General features: G+C 49.7%; 1 protein-coding gene across 3 annotated transcripts in view; it reads left to right on the forward strand.

Moving 5' to 3' along the window:
• The window catches only part of HS3ST1 (heparan sulfate-glucosamine 3-sulfotransferase 1), a 33,134-nt gene extending 18,908 nt beyond the window's left edge, over positions 1-14,226 (forward strand). For 2 of the 3 annotated variants that reach the window (XM_047857242.1, XM_047857243.1), the window contains one exon: positions 9,146-12,544. In XM_047857242.1, the coding sequence (XP_047713198.1) occupies positions 9,243-10,196 (954 nt within the window). In that variant the 5' untranslated portion in view covers positions 9,146-9,242 and the 3' untranslated portion in view covers positions 10,197-12,544. Of the gene's footprint in view, positions 1-9,145 lie in introns of all 3 variants that reach the window. The other variant, XM_047857241.1, reaches the window with a different exon arrangement.
• Positions 14,227-17,095: the final 2,869 nt, after the last annotated feature.

The raw sequence follows: 17,095 nt of genomic DNA on the forward strand, positions 1-17,095 counted from the left end.
GCAGAGATGTGAGCCGGGGTTTTTGGCTCTGAATCCTCTGTTAATTCCAGCGTGGCCCCTCCACCCTGCTCTACAGATAATTCTACCTCTGTGGCCAGACCGATCCCTCTCTAGTTCTTCTGACACAGTTGTTAAAATCCCGGTATTAAAGACAAACTGCCCCAACAATAGTAAGAAACAAACACCAGAGGAAAATTGCCCCCCGCCCCAAAGCCAGCGCAATCGGGATCTGAACCTGAATGGGCATGAGCATTTGGAGCTCACAGAGTCCTTGCCATTCTAAAGGGCTGAGGGTGGGCAGGCCGGTTTCCCTGGGAGCTGGTTAGAAACACAGACTCTTGGGCCTGTCTTCAGACCCCTTCCATTCGAGTCTGCATTTCGAACTAGATCTCCAGGGAACCGGTGGGCACGTCTGCCTTTGGAAAGCCCTGTGCTAGGCAATTGCAGTGGGGCACCCAGGGCTCCTGGGAAGGATGCTCTACTCACCCCACACCGGCTGCTCCTCACAAAGGTCCTTCCACCCTGATATCTCGTCTCGTTTGGAGAAGAACGTTGTGTGGGTTGGCTTCAGACTTCTTATGGGACAGATCGCATTTGTCAGCCTCATGATACCGTGGAGTTCTCAGAGGCCTAGAAACAACACTATCGTTGAAATCTTCTGGCCCCAAACCCCTTCCCCACCACGTTGCCCTCCCTGGCTTGCCCAGATAGCTTCTTCCTTGACTCCTGCAGAATTTTGTGCATTATCCTGGTAGCCTTTTGTAAATATGGAAACTCCCAGCGCTGCTGTGGATGCTAGGAGGCGTAGAAAGGCCGGAGGAGGCAGTGTTCGAAAAGTCCTCTTGTGTTTTGGGGGGGAAAATGGGGCCAGTGACCCTTCCTTTCCCCAAACAGTAAATGTGACCCACGGAAACTTATTTACATTATGTGGACTGACCTTGGGTCTTTTCTGCCTTGAACCCTTTCCACCCCACGTGAGGTAGGCTTCTCAGCAATTACCATAAGTAAATCCGAACAAAAGTGAGTGTCAACATTTGTTGAAGAGTGTCATGTGCAGGCAATTTCAAGAAAATAAATATTTATGTAAGTCTTGAGATATCACTGTCCTTTCATAGACTGACAGGCGCAAGCCGAATCTCCTTCCTCTTTCTTGCTTTCCAAGATGATCTGCCAAGGATGGAAATTCGACTCCATCGCGACGTGCCCTTAAGAAGTTGCTTAAAGGTGAAAGTGAAGACGTTGTTGACTCCTAAAGATGAACGAAAAACCTTCACTGTTGATTGCCCGGAACTTTGGTTGAATGCGGAAATGACAGTTCTGTTGTTCAAACTGTCTTACTGAGGTTTCAGTACATTCCAGAAGATTATTTTTTTTTAATTTTTGATGTTTTTATTTATTTTTGAGACAGAGAGACACACAGAGCATGAGCAGGGGAGGGGCAGAGAGAGAGGGAGACACAGAATGGGAAGCAGGCTCCAGGCTCCGAGCTGTCAGCACAGAGCCCGACGCGGGGCTCGAACTCACAGACTGTGAGATCATGACCCGAGCTGAAGTCGGACGCTTAACCGACTGAGCCACCCAGGCGCCCCAACATTCCAGAAGATTAAATCGCTCAGCACTCTCAGATGCTTGTTCTTGTCTGGTAGTAGCATAGATCCCATCCTGTCTACTCTTCTTACGCTCTTGTGTGAGCTCTCCCCTCTGCCCCGAATGCACTCCCTGCTGCCCACGGGGAGACCTCCCAAGTCAAAGGAAAAGAAGCACAACCGGCTTTAGAGACGGCCCACGGAGTGTTAGTTCCCACACCCCCGGTGTCTGTGACCTTGAGAAGGTCTTCTAACCTGAATAGCGTGTTTCCATACGTGTCCTAGGGAGAAAGGCAGGCCACTCGCATTTGTTGAACGCCTCCCCCGTGCTGTATATTTGGTCCGGGTGGTTTGATTTCATCATACGGAAGTAGATGGCACCCAGTTTGCAGAATGGCATTTTGAGCCCCAGACAGGTAAGGACACTGGCGTTCAGAGAGCTGTAGGCAAACCAGCCCGGATCCGCCCCATTGCAACAGCGCCTTTGCTTTCCCACTACCGCACGTTACCTTTTCGTTGCTTCAGAGAAGTCACATAAAATTAGCATAACCACTGCTCAGTTTTGCTGCGAGTATCGGAAGAGATGATTTATACACTGGTGCTCACCACCTGGCACCCAGTGGGCACCAAGTAAGAAATGTCTTCCTTTCCAACCCTTTTGCTACATCCCTGAAAACACTTGTGGTTGACTGTTTCGAGAATCCCTGTTATCCTAGAGAAGCTTCTGGTCTGTGCCAGCTGCACGACTAGTTTCTGTTGAGGGGCTGGGAAGATACAGGGCAGACAGAGGGCTTACGGGCAGCACTATTTCCGACGCGTTAAACTTCCCTCTTGTGGAATATTCTCGTTATTCCACTTTATCCAGAGATACGTTGCAGTGGTGGGAGTCGGGGAATATACTGTAGTTAATTACATTTGAAATCTAGGTCATGATGTGAATTATGTAATAAGAAGACTTAAGGAGAAAATTAAAATATTTCGAAGGGTTATTTCGCTGCATCCCCCCCCCCTTTTTAATTAAAATATTTTCTTGATTCTCAGGTGATCTCGTCCAGTCACCATGAGAAATCTTGAGTCCCCCTTTCAATACCTGGCTCCTGCCTGACTCTCTCAGGTTGAAAACCTCACTACCGTTCGACACAGTCTTTTTCACGGACCAACTGTTCAGTCTGTCTTCCCAGTGAATTAAAAGCCTCAGTACCTTGGGCCATTCGCTTAACCTTGCACTGCCGTCGATATGTTCATTTAGCAAATAAGGTCTGTAGCACCTACCGTGCACAGAAATCGTGCCAGGCCCTGGGGGGATGGCAGCAGAGAGAAAGCATCAGGACACCGATGGGGGGCTCTGAAATTGGTATTCTCGGGTGGAGGGGCAGACCAGACCATAAACAAGCATATCCGGGTTGGGCTAGTACATGAGGAATACGAAACAGGGTGATGGGAGAGAATATGGTTACAAGAGAGCAGGCGGGCCCGTGTTGCAGGGAAAGCCGGTGTTTGAAATAAAAGCTAATTGGCAGGAAAGAGCCAGCCCCAGAAAGCCTTGGGACCCAGCATCCTGGAAAGAGGGAGCGGCAAATGCCAGCGCCCAGAGCTGGCAGGAGCTCAGAGTATTCACAGGAACCGAAAGGTCAGCGAGGTGGGAGTGTGGCCTGAAGGAGCAGATTGAGGCCAGAGGGACAGACCGGCAGCTCCCATCCTGGGGGAATCCCCAGGCCTGGAAAGGAATTTGGATTTAATTTCAGGTACCAGGAGACCTCCCTCTGAGAAATCCCGTGGGCTCTCCCTGTGCCTCCCGTCCCTGGCAGGTGGTCAGCACCTTCACGGGGGGCCCAAGGAAGCTTCGTGTTGCTGATGGGAAGGACTCGTCTTTTGAATTTCCGTAGCTCAGGGCTTGATCGATCACTGTGTCCTTGATAAAGGGGAGTGAACAGAGAGGGGGCTGGATCTCGCTTTGGGAACTTGTAACCCATCTACAAAAGGAAAGAGAGGGTTTGTTTTGTTCATCCTTCCATGAAATCCTGTCCCTCATCAAAGGGTCGTTGCCTGGCACGAATGTTCAACAGGACCAGGGAAGCATTGCGTCAGGGCCAGGAACTACTCGTACCCTCGCTCCGGGCATCGCCGGGGAGTGACAGGGACAGCGACATCCCTGGCTTTGCCTGCTCACACTGAGTTTGGATCCTCATTCAGCCTCGACCGTTCTGGACAAACCACCGAACTTCTCTGATCCTCTTTCTTGTAGTGAGATCAGTTCTGGTGAAGATTTGCAGTGAACATCGCGGGGGCCCAGTGTGGGGCGATGCCAGCCCAGGGTCTGTTCAGTAGCAGGTACTGCAAACGGGAGCTGCCGTCATTGCTTTTGGCAAGGCAGGTGGCCTGGGTTCCAGGTGCCGTGGAGCATTCTTGTCCCTGCCCATGCCAGCTCAGGGCTCCACATTTCTAGAAGGTTCCATTTGCTCAATATTCGTTAGTTCGCTTCTGGAGGGAGGACGATCAGTTCATCTCTGTGCTGCCTAAATGTTCCAACTTGCCCTCCTCCTACTTCGTGAGTGGGGCATTTTGGGGGGTGCGGGGATCTGACTTTCAGAGAGCACTTTCTTCGCTTAAATTGCAGCCCTACTCAGCGCTGTGAACCTCTCAGCGGCCACCTCGGCTGCTACCAGTCACGTGTGGCCTTGCGACGTGCTGTAGGAGTAAATAAACGGACACACACTAGACTCTGAAGACTTCATACAAAAGAGGTGGAAAGTATCCCCTTAATATTATATAGGAATTATGTGTTGAAGTGGTAGCGTTTTGGAGAACATAAAAATATTTGTTTTTGAATGTGGCTCCTGAAAGTTTAAAATTTTAGTGTGGCTCCTGGGTCATTTGAACACTTACAATAAAAGCTCTAATAATACATGCTTTGTCCTAGGGCAAGATGGGACTGTCAGGGATGTCTAAATAAATGGTCCCTGCCACCTTTAGGAGGGGTGACTGTTACCTTCATGAGCGCCGCTTGATTGCCTATAAATAATGGAATTTTTCTGGAAATGTAGTTAAACCTGTGTGTTCTACGTTTATTTCTATGATCTATATCCTGCACAGCTACTAGGGGGAGGTGCTGTTTGGCATTACGGAGGGGAGAAGGTATTGGTAAAAACGGAAAGTTAATCTCGTAACTTCACTAAAATATCAGATAGGTAGCATACGTTCAATAAATTTAGATATTTGTTTGATAAATGAACGAGGGCATACATGGCTCACGTTCATATTTCTAATGGACGGGGCTTGTTAATACAGATCACCTCATTTCAGTCTCAAGGAAGTCATTTCAGGTGGGTACAGTTATTACCATTTTACATATGGGGAAACTGAGGCTAAGACAGGTTAAGTCACTTTGTTTTTGTTTTTGTTTTTTTAATTTTTTTTTTAACGTTTATTTATTTTCGAGACAGAGAGACACAGCATGAACAGGGGAGGGGCAGAGAGAGAGGGAGACACAGAATCGGAAGCAAGCTCCAGGCTCTGAGCCATCAGCCCAGAGCCCGACGCGGGGCTCGAACTCGCGGACTGCGAGATCGTGACCTGAGCCGAAGTCGGACACTTAACTGACTGAGCCACCCAGGCGCCCCTAAGACAGGTTAAGTCACTTTGAATAAATCCAACCTAGAGACAGGGTTCCTGACCCTACAGTGTGGCTGATTCCTTTCGACTCCTCTACTGAAGGGAACAAATGAGTTTGACCTCATGCTGTCCTGTTCCTACCCTGTGTGTCAGCTGATTCTGGAGGAGGTGGCCTGGGACTTTGTCACTGTTGACTAGATTTTTGAGGGCCTTTCCTCTTTAGGATGCCCAAAACTTTACCATTATTACCTGTTAAGGCCACATGCTAGGGAGACAGCAACAATAGCGGAAAGAGAACAGGACTGGAATGCTGGAACCATGAGGTCTAGGCCTGATTTTCTCTGTGACCTTAGACAAGCCATCTTGGGCCTCCTCACTGTGGCCCTCGTGTGCTCTGATGTGCACAGTCCGTTGTCAGGATCAGTGTGGCTCCGATGTCCTCGCTTACAGGTTCACCTGACCTGGAAGGTCTTCTCTTTTCCAAGAGTGTTATTTAAAGGCCCAGAAATTCTGGCTGTGCCACTGAGTTCAAATTACCAAACTACTACACGAGAAAGTTGTCTCACAGTGGCCACTGTGTGTGTGTAATATATTATATATGTATTTAGATGTCATATATGTGTGTGTGTGTGTGTATCTACACACTTAGCTAAAGTTCCATACATATACATGCTATACATATGTATATAGCTCATACATATACATGCTTTTCTCCTTCTATATATATAGCATACGTGTATGAGCCTTAGCTAATTTTTTTTCATATATACCTCAAATATTTTTGGAATGTACAAGACTTTAGACATAAGTAAATACATTTTTAGAAAGTATTAAAGTAGAAGCGAGGAGTTTTTAGACTACTAACTGCCCAGGTTATTTATATATATATATATATATATATATATATATATATACACACACACACACACACACACACACACACACACACACATATATTTAGCTTCTCCTCTGCTGTTGGTAATTCCCCCTTTAGGAAAAAAAAAAACAACTCAGATGTGCACTGTACTAAGCAGGATGCCTCATAATAGCGAAAGAAAAGCGTGAATACTTAGAAAATCTGAATTTCAGATCTGGCCCCTGATTCTGTCCCTTAGGTGTGGAAGGATTGGGGTGTGTGGTTGCTTCCTGAGACCGAATCCAGAGGTATGGGATGGGGTCAGCAGCACTCATCACTAAGAGTGGAACGATCTAGTGTGGAGTAGTTACTCTCTCCTGCGTTTCACCTACCTCACCCCCTGCACATGGGCTCACACGGGCTCACACGCATGTGAGCGCGTGCATATATGTACAAACATATACAAGTATGCATATGCGTGGGCATACACGTATACCCCAGGCACATAAAAGGCAAGCACAGCGGGATCCATCCATATATGGGTCAGTCCCACATTGAGAAGGAAATGAAATTTGACTGAAACGTACTAAAGCATTTACTGAGTAAGCAAAATTTCCATTCGCTTGATATCATTCAATCAGTAGAACATTCTGCGCCAACATCTTGCCTGGTCATCTCTCCTTAAACGTTTTTTTGTCTCTCGCTTTTTCCCCCCTAAATAATTAGGTCAACTGATCTTGAAGGTCCCCTCTCAAGTGTTCTGTGATTCTCTAAACATTTCCAGTTTTTAATGTTTGTTTATTTTTGAGAGAGAGAGAGGCAGACAGAGCCATGAGAGGGCAAGAGAGAGAGGGAGACACAGAATCTGAAACAGGCTTCTGGCTCTGAGCTGTTACACAGAGCCTGATGCGGGGCTCGAACTCACAGACCGTGAGATCTTGACCTGAGCCAAAGTCAGACGCTTAACCGACTGAGCCACCAGGCGCCCCTAAACGTTTCCAGTTTTTAATTGCTTTTTTAAGTTAATATATTTTAATATACATTTTTCAAAGCAGTTAATAGAGTTGATCTCTGAGGCAGGGAATTCGATAGGTTTGATTATAAAAATAGAAGACCATAGAAATTCTTCATTTATCCATTCTGGACACAGTGTTAAACTTTTAAAGTGGATTTTAAACCTGGCATAAAGAAGATGATGGACCCTTTCGGTGGAGAACACTTTAACTGGCTCTATAATCCCCATAGTCCCCAAGGCAGGCCTGTCACTAACCCTTCCTTAACTGTGTTCAGACAAGAGCTTCCAATGCCCTCTTTCTGGAAGATGGTCAGACACCTCTTGATGATTGTTGTTTATCAGCTCCCTGAAACATGGACATGAGTCCTCTTGTTTTGGGGAACCCCTTGCCATTTCGCCCAGCAGTGGCTGTGTACTTGTGGGACTTCAGTGCCTCAGTGTCATAAATCTCAGGTGAAGAGAAGGCAGGCAGTTTGTGCAAAGAGGGCCCTGCGTTCAGAGTTTTGAATGGGGGCTATGAATTTTGCAGCGGACTAAATTCTTGTGTCCTTGGCTAAGACTCCTCTCGGTACCTGCCGTTCCTTCCCACCTTGTAACTGTCGGGTCAAGGTGCCAATCAACTGAGCAGACCGTAAAACCACTGGATGAGCAGAACGGCCTTGCACACAGGAAGGAGCTTTGCTCTTTCCAGCCGGCCTACCTGTCTGTCCCTCTGGGCTCGCTTCAAACACTTCCTCTCCCGGGAAGCCGTCCCCAGTCGTTTCAGGCAAAATGAGCGGACCCGTGTCCACACGCTGCCTTGCGCAAACTATAATCGGAGCACATCCAGCACTGACGCCTGCAGCCAGGTCATGCCAATGAGCCTCCGCCAAATTTATGCTGCGGTACCAACCACCCCACAAGTCCGTGGCTTACAGCCACGGTGATGCACTGTCACTCGAGCCAGGACGGCTGTGCTGTGCACGGTGCAGTGGTGTGGGGGCTCTGCTACACGTGTCTCCCATCATCCTCTGGGGCCCAGCGGCTGGCCGGGGCGCATTCTTCTCGTGGTCATGGCCGAAGTAGCAAGAGGGCAAGTGCCAACACGCAAAGCTTCTCAAGGCCTAGGCTGGCCGCCGGCACGTTGTCATTTCCGCTCACGGGCCGTTGGCCAAACCCAAATCAAATCGTCGGGGAGCACACCCCACCCCACACGGTAAGGCTGGATGCAGAGAGAGGAGGCATAAAAGAATCGGGACTAGTCGGGGCCCCCGGGTGGCTCAGTCGGTTGAGCGTCCGGCTCAGGTCACGATGTTGGAGTTTGGGAGTTCGAGCTCTGTACCAGGCTTCTGCTGTCGGCACAGAGCCTGGTTGGGATTCTCTCCCTCTCTCGTTCTGCCCTTTCCCTGCTCGCTCTCTCTCTTTCTCAAAAATAAACCTTAAAAAAAAAAAACAGATCTAATCATTCAGTCTTCCATACAGGTTCACCTGCCCTATTAGATCAGGAGCCCCTGGGGGGTGGCAAGGGTCAGGAACAGCGTCTGCTTTTATATCACCAGCTCCACTGCCTGGGGCTGGCAGGTAGGAGGTATTTCACTGATGTTTGCTGAGGTCCAAAAGACCTTTCCGGCCCTTCCCTTTACAGCAGAGGCTGGGCAAGCTCTGACCGCAGGGCCAAATCTGTCCCCGTGTCTGTGCAGAGAGCTGAGCATACAGATTGTAGAAAACAGTTGTTGAGAAACTCAAAAGCGATGCATGAAAATGATAACGACATTCAGATTCCAGCCTCGGTGAATGAAGTTTCATTGGGGCACAACCACACCCATTCCTCTGCAAATTGTCTGTGGCCTCTGGAGCCAAACGGGCATACCTGGGGCCGTCGTCCAGCCTGTCTCCCGCAAAACCGAAAACCTTTCCCATCCGGCCCCTTAGACAGGAAGTGTTTGCCACCGGCCCTGCCTTACGGGGTAAAGAAACGGGGCGGGGGGGGGGGAGCCCCCAGGGAGGTGACCGCCTTGCCCGGGATCCCACGGCATTGGCAGCTCCACGAAGGCCTGTGTGCATTTGGGGTTAACATCTCCCCCCTTTGTTTCCTAGTAACTGGCGGCCCGCGACACCCATGTGTCACTGATCGGGAGGCTCTCCCCGCGGCAGCGCTTCATGACCCAGCGGCGCCCGGCCCAGTGAAGCCACCATGGTGTCCAGCACAGCGGCGCTGCTCCTGGGCGCCGTGCTCCTGGTGGCCCAGCTGCAGCCCGTGCCTTCCCGCCCCGCCGCCGCCGCGCCTGGGGCCGAGCCGGGCCAGCCGGAGCTGTCGCGCAGAGCGGCCACCGTCCAGGGCGACGGCCGGGACGGCGCGCCCCCCAACGGCTCGGCGCAGCAGCTGCCGCAGACCATCATCATCGGCGTGCGCAAGGGCGGCACGCGCGCGCTGCTGGAGATGCTCAGCCTGCACCCCGACGTGGCGGCCGCCGAGAACGAGGTCCACTTCTTCGACTGGGAGGAGCACTACAGCCAAGGCCTGGGCTGGTACCGGGGCCAGATGCCCTTCTCATCCCCGCAGCAGCTCACGGTGGAGAAGACCCCCGCGTACTTCACATCGCCCAAAGTGCCTGAGCGCGTCCACAGCATGAACCCGGGCATCCGGCTGCTGCTCATCCTGCGCGACCCGTCCGAGCGCGTGCTGTCCGACTACACCCAAGTGTTCTACAACCACGTGCAGAAGCGCAAGCCCTACCCGTCCATCGAGGAGTTCCTGGTGCGCGACGGCCGGCTCAACGTGGGCTACAAGGCGCTCAACCGCAGCCTCTACCACGTGCACCTGCACAACTGGCTGCGCTTCTTCCCGCTGCGCCGCATCCACATCGTCGACGGCGACCGCCTCATCAGGGACCCCTTCCCTGAGATCCAGAAGGTCGAGCGGTTCCTGAAGCTGTCGCCGCAGATCAACGCCTCGAACTTCTACTTTAACAAAACCAAGGGCTTTTACTGCCTGCGGGACAGCGGCCGGGACCGCTGCTTGCACGAGTCCAAAGGCCGGGCGCACCCCCGAGTGGACCCCAGACTCCTCAGTAAACTGCACGAATACTTTCACGAGCCAAATAAGAAATTCTTTGAGCTTGTCGGCCGGACATTTGACTGGCACTGATTAGCAATAAAGTGAGGCTCGGAACCTTTCCCGTTGTAAGTTCTGGTGTACGTCTGGGGGAGAGAGAGAAAAAGAAGAATTTTAAAAGGGCATTTAAGCTATAATTTATTTGTAAAGTCCATAAATTACTTCTGTACAGTATTAGATTCACAATTGCCATATATACTAGTTATATTTTTCTACTTGGTAAATTGAGGGCATTTTGTATTGTTTTTCATGGTTGTTAACATTGTGTAATATGTCTCTATATGAAGGAACTAAACTATTTCACTGCAAAAAAAAAAAAAAGCAACAAAAAAAACCACACAGAAATCTGGAGACCCTGTCTTTTTTGAATATGATTAACTTGCCCCGACTCAAAATAGCTGTCTGTGTTATATTCGTTGCAAGATCTATATATTCCTTTGTTACTTTAAAAAGAAATGTTTTTCATGGCAATTATGCTTCTCTCTTGCCCTCTCTTTTCTTCATTGTTCTTTTTAATTTTTAATGTCTCGCTGTGGCCATCAGATTTATTTTTTACTTGCATTGTGAGATCTGTCTTCACTGAGATAGCCCCTGTTATTTTCTGGAGGTTTCGGGTTTGCCCATTCTTGACAGCAGGTTCTGGAGTGTGGATTTTTTTTTTTTTTAACCCCCGTAGACTCCGCGTGGACAAAGCAATATTAAGACTGGAAAAGTCGTTAATACCCGCAAGAGGCTCCCCGTTACGCATCTCTGCCTCAAAGAGTGCTTGCATCCGTTTCTGAGCTCAGCAATGGGCAAAACGACACAATAAAGGGGATTAAACCGTTGGCCTTCAGCATGGTCTTGGGGCTGTGTGCTTGGCCCCATGTGCCAAGGGGTCTCCGGAAACTCAGAAAAGAGAAGTTGCAAAGTGTGCGTGTTCCCATCTTGTAGGTGCTGTGAAAAAGCCGCCTAATGGTGTAGACGTTTGCTTAGGTTGAAAGCTTCGTCTATTTCCTGAATGATCAATATCCATTTATAGATGCCTATTCCGTACGCACAGAGACAGAAATACGTGTGTGTTTTAAAACTCAACTCAGAGTGTGTAATCCTTAAATGGAAGGGAGATTTAAACCCCGAGGGTCACGACTGCAAAAAGAAACGCCCAATGCGGGTGGCGATGTGTAAGGAAGAAGTCCTTGTACCTGTCCCTACAGGAGAGAGGCCTGATTTCACTTTCACTTCTGCTTCTGAACAGCTGGCCTGTTGGATGTGATCACACAAGCTCCCCCCACCCCCCAGTCCCGGTTTTCTCATGCGCTCTTTATTCGGTCAGCCTTTTACAGGATTAAATACGTGGGTTGTTTTTTCTTACTAGGAAAAGAAAACATAATCATTATGTAAAACAAAAACTACAAAGAAGCAAAATACACCCATTTCCTGACAAAGTTTATATTTAAGGCAGTAGAGTGAAATGGACGTTCTATATCAGCGCTCCTTGAAAGTTCTCCCCCAAACAGCCCCAGGAAGTAGGAATTATTATGGCGAGGAGTTCAAGGGGGAAGAAATAGGCCCAGGGAAGACAAGGAACTTGCCAAGGTCACGTTGACTCCAAGCCAAGGCTTGGAGTCCACTGAGAGCCAAAGCACAGATTTCGGGCGTTTTGGTTTTTTCCTACTCTAGGCTTTCTGAACTGCAAGGGAAAGGCCCAGGCTCAGAGACAGCTCTTCCTGACTTGACCTGACACATTCCTTCCCTGGTGCCAAACGTCTTCCGCCTCAAGAGGTGTGCCTGAGCCAAAGGAAAGGGACAAGAGATAGCCTGCACTTTTCTCAGCCGCGTTATCAGGGAAGTGAGTCACCTTATTAGCTGTGGCAGCTGCAGCCTGGCCCGACCTTAGCATGGCCCTTGCCCCACCCCTGGCCCTGCAGGGACAGTGGAGAGACTGCCTTCCTCTTCAGAACCCATTAAGATTGCCATTAAACAACCAACTCCCAGAGGGGGTGGCCAAAATATTCATAGCCGACTTCACTTTGACAGGGTACTTTGCAAGGAGAGAGGGCTTCCTTCTGTAACACATTGCTGGATCTTGCTGTTTTCACACCTATTAAAAACTGAAGAGTACAGAGGCTGAGCATCCGACTTCAGCTTAGGTCATGATCTTGTGGTTCGTGAGTTAGAGCCCCACATCAGGCTCTGTGTGGGTGGCCTGGAGTCGGCTTCAGATTCTGTGTCTCCCTCTCTGCCCCTCCCCGGCTTATTCTCTCTCTCTCTCTCTCTCTCTCTCAGACATAAAGACTTTTTTTTTTATTTTATTTTAAATAAAGAACTAAAGAGTAGAGACATCCAGAGAGGTTGTGAGTTTTCAAGATTGCCCAGGAATTCGATGTGGAGACTCCAGTGTGAGTTTTGTTTTGTTTTTTTCTTGCAAAATAGCTATGGAAGCCTGTACCCTAATGGGGATGGTATGCTTGAAGCCATGCAGTGTTGGGGCCAGAGGTGACGGGTAGAAGGGAGGGACTGAGTGTTGGTGACATGATCTAGGGGCTCAGGCCAGCACAGTTCCTGGTAGGGGGTGGATATGTGGGTACAAATTCAGTAATTGTTGATTTGGGTGCGGGGTCTTGACTGAGCATGGAGGTCTACCATGGGCAAGGGGCCAGGTGTCCTGGTTGTTTGGAAAGTACAAGGAGGAAGGAACCATCACTCCAGTAGCCTGGGCCCTTCCATCTCACCTGAGCCTTCCCAGAGTCAGAGGAGGCCCCACCCTGGACCTGGGCCCGCCTTCCTAGGGGCACAAATGCAATGCTCCAGGAGCCAGATGAGCCCCTGATCCCGGGAAGCCTCTACGTGGGGCCGTCCAGAGGCAGTTGGGAACAGCTGAGCAGGGCCCCAGCCATTGTATTTGGAAAATTCGCGGCACTTGAGTCAGGACAGCCCCTGCCCCCTCCCTTCCTCCAGGAATCAGCACCAGAATCCCGTGGACAGTATTTAGCTACCAGCTCACAGCCTAAAAATGTGCTAAACTAGCAAAAATGATGATGTGCCTCTGAATACAGGGTGGCTTGCCCTTTGAATCCTGGGAAACTAGTACTCACCTAAAGGGAGATGTCGCAGAGTCCATAGCCCCGGGTGACTGCCGTATAGAGGCGTGGGATCCAACATCACCACCAAGAATTCAGGTGTTCGCTAAAATTCGATTTTTCTTTTGAGACCTACTGTGTGCTTCGCATGGGATTAAGCCTCAGGAGCGTAACAGACAGTGCAACAGGAACTAATTGTCATTAACTGTTGTGGGTTTAAATAAAAAGCATGGAGGGCCTAGGAAGGAAGAAGGACACCTAGCTGTGTGGGGACTGGCCAATGCAGTATGTTCCGCCTTTTTTCCTAACATTCGGGAACATCCCTGGGAGGAGTCAGCAGGCCCCGTTATGGAGAGAAAGAAACAGGTGTAAGAAACGGACCTGCCCTCGTTCGCTCTCTCTGGGGGTATCGTGGTCCCGGAGATGGGAAGCGTGGTGTTGACGGTCCTCAACAGAAGGCGAGAGACAGATGGCAGAGGCGTGTCTCCAAATGCCACTACTCGGGAGGAGGAAGAGAAAAAGGAGCATCCCCAAAGGGCATAATCACTTAACTCCTGGGCCACAGGACCCTGGTCTTTGCGAGGAAAAGCTTTTGTGAAGGATTGTTATGGAGCCGGAGCATGGAAGGCAATGGACGTAACCAAAGCAAGGCATTTTGGACAAGGGCAGCTTGAGGAATCCAGGCAGCGGTGATGGGGAAGGGAAAAGAGGAAGGGGAGGTGAGCAACAGACTTTAAACACATTGACAGCTCACTATGCATCACGCACTTACGGCCTCGACATCTGCTTTCCGAGCGGCAGAAGCTTTCTCTGCAGCCACCCGTGTAGCTCAGTCTCCTGCACGGGTGTATCTGTCCCAGAAAAATAACTCTCATTTATTGCACACCCACTCTGTGCTTGGTATTTTCTTTATTTTTAAAATTTTTTAAAGATGTTTCTTTTTGAGACAATGCAAGAGACAGAGTGCAAGCAGCGGAGGGGCAGAGAGAGAGGGAGACACAGAATCCGAAGCAGGCTCCAGGCTCCAAGCTGTCAGCCCAGAGCCCAACGCGGGGCTCAAACTCACGAACCGTGAGATCATGACCTGAGCCGAAGTCGGACGCTCAACCGACTGAGCCACTCAGGCGCCCCTGTGCTTGGTATTTTAAATGCGTTGCTTCTAATCCACAGAACAGTTCCAAGAAGTAGGAAATACCATTGTGCTATTTTTACAGAGGAGGAAAACTCAAATTCAGACCTTGAAGGGCTTGCCCAGGATGTCAGAGCCTGAAACTGATTGTTAAAACTGGAACTTAGTCTCCGATGACCTCGCTGTACTACTCTGTGGCCCGTGAAATCTTGGGCGAAGGGAGGAAGAAGGAAGGCACAAACATCCGTCGATTACGCAGAGCAGAACATGTAAGAGAAATCACGGGCCCTCAGGATGTGACGATGCACAGAAAGGGTGATACCGGGAGGTCCTCAAACAAAAGAGTGGCTGGCTGGGGCCCCTGGGTGGCTCTGTCGGTTAAGCGTCTGACTCGATTTCGGCTCAGGTCAGGATTCCATGGTTCGTGAGTTCGCGCATCAGGCTCCCCGTCTCTCTCTGCTGCACCCCAGCTCCCTTGCTCTGGTGCTCTCTCTCTCAAAATAAATAAAATTAAAAAAAATAAAAAAGAGTGGCTGGGGAGTTGATACAAGGGGCCCATGCTAAAGCAGGCTCCTTCCCGCTAACACAGAGCAACCCCAGCAGAGCTCTCCAAATGGCAAACAAGGAGTGAGAACCACAGGTACAAACGCTCACCGGAACTTTGAGTTGCTTGGCTGAAATATTTAGATGTAGGAAATGGCCTCGGTCTTTCCGTTCGTGCTCATATCGAGATCTTCACTCCTTTTTCTCCAAGTCCCCGTTAGGTCACCCGAGAGAAAAAGCATTTAGAGCCAGGAGTGCTGTGCCCGTGGGTGTCCCGACCTCGCCGAGTATCGGACATGTGATGTGACCTTGGGTTCAAATTCTCAGAACCTCAACTTCCTTCTCGATATAAGTGGGCTGATATTTCCTTGATTCTGTTTTGGGGTGGGGGGGGGGAGTATTCAATGGGCTAAAGTAGGTAAAAACTATAAACTCTGTGGGAATGTGGCTCAGTGGTGAAAAGCATTTAGGATTTTAGGAGAGACACCAAAATGGGTTTTGAGCCGGTCCACAGACACCCACTGCGGCTGTCTGAGCCCGACGCGCTTCTGGCTGTGGGACTGTTTCCACTGCTGCTCGTACCCCATTCAGATCCCACTAGGGGGGGAAGTATCCCCACCTCCACCTACCAAAAGGATTCGATGCTCAGGGCTCACCCTGTACCACTTTCTGGAGGCTTCCCCTGTGTTGAAGGAGCTGCCTTACCTGGAGGTGCCTGGGGAGTTGAGCTCAGCCAGCTTCCCTGCTTTCTTGGTGGTTGCTTATGACTAATGACTGATGGATGTGGGGAGGGGGTGGGGTTGGGGGATGGCAGCCCAGCCTCCTACCTTCAGGGCAGGACAACCCGTGTGGTACAACGCAAGTTCCAGAACTCCTTGTGGTATCAGGCCCAGGCCAGGCTTCTCCTGACTCCACACTTTGTTTTCTTAAATATTTATTTATTGGGAGAGCGCAAGCAGAGGAGGGCAGAGAGAGGGAGACAGAGGATCCGAAGCAGGCTCTGTGCCAACAGCAGTGAGCCAGATGCAGGGCTCGAACTCATGAACCGTGAGATCATGACCTGAGCCGAAGTTGGACACTCAACCAACTGAGCCACCCAGATGCCCCCCGAAACCACACTTTTGCTGAAGCTTCTTTCCCTCCCTTGTCCTGTGCCCTTCATTGCCTTACCCATTTCTTCCATAATCCTCTTCTCAACAGGTGACTCGCCCAAGGATCCAGTAATCCCCATCCTAAGGCTTTGCTTCTACGGCACCCAACCTAAGACAGTCAGTTTGCAGAAATGTTTTATTCTCTCTGTACTTCGTGAGCATAATATGACCAACCCACAGGCTTATTATAGTTTTTCCAATTAAACAACAGACAAGAGGGAATGAGTCCATTTTCTTGGCTGATACATAAAAATGCTGAATTTAATAGTAGATATAACTGTTACCAAGTGATAGTCTCTTATTTTTTTTTGGCTTCTCCGACTATGAAAATCGTGTTAATGCATCAATATCAAACTTAAGCAGCACCTTCCTGAAAACCTCCTTGTTCTCACAAATATGAAGGCATCTCTCCGTCTTACTTATAGGGCATCACATTTCTCTTGTTTGTCAAATATTTCATTGGGAGCTGGCGCATGAATGTCTCTTCCTCTTGACTGTGACACCCTCCTGCCAAGCACAGTGCCTGGCGCAGGGTAGATAGGAAGGGCTTGTTTGTGGATTGAATTGTGACTCGAGTCCAGGAGTCAGTTGGATGGGAAAACCCCCTCCACCACGTCCCAGATTTGGGGTCTGACTTGCCTCCCCGGAACACCATTTCACAAGATACCATCTCATTTAACCCTTACAAACCTCTGGGCAAATAATCCAAGCTCCGTGCTTTTGCTGACCATCATATCCCCAGCAAGTAAGACCCATGCTCGACACAGGAGTTACAGATAGGTACTCACTGAATGGCTCACTGTAGTGCCCAGGCTCTTTCCACTATGCCGTACTTGTGTTGCACTAACGGAGAATCTAGTGTGCTCCAAGGCAACCCAGGACATCTCCAACCTGGCTCTTAAAATGCACGCTTCCTGTACCTAAACCTCTACTCCCTAGATTCTTCCCGTGGATGTGAACTCTACTACTGGGTGTCAGGAAGAACAAGTCTCATCCCGCTTTCTCATGTCGGTACACTGGAAAGAACGCCAGCCTTGGATGCTGAAG

The sequence above is a fragment of the Prionailurus viverrinus genome, chromosome B1, assembly GCF_022837055.1.
Source record: "Prionailurus viverrinus isolate Anna chromosome B1, UM_Priviv_1.0, whole genome shotgun sequence".
In the NCBI taxonomy this organism is placed as follows: domain Eukaryota; kingdom Metazoa; phylum Chordata; class Mammalia; order Carnivora; family Felidae; genus Prionailurus; species Prionailurus viverrinus.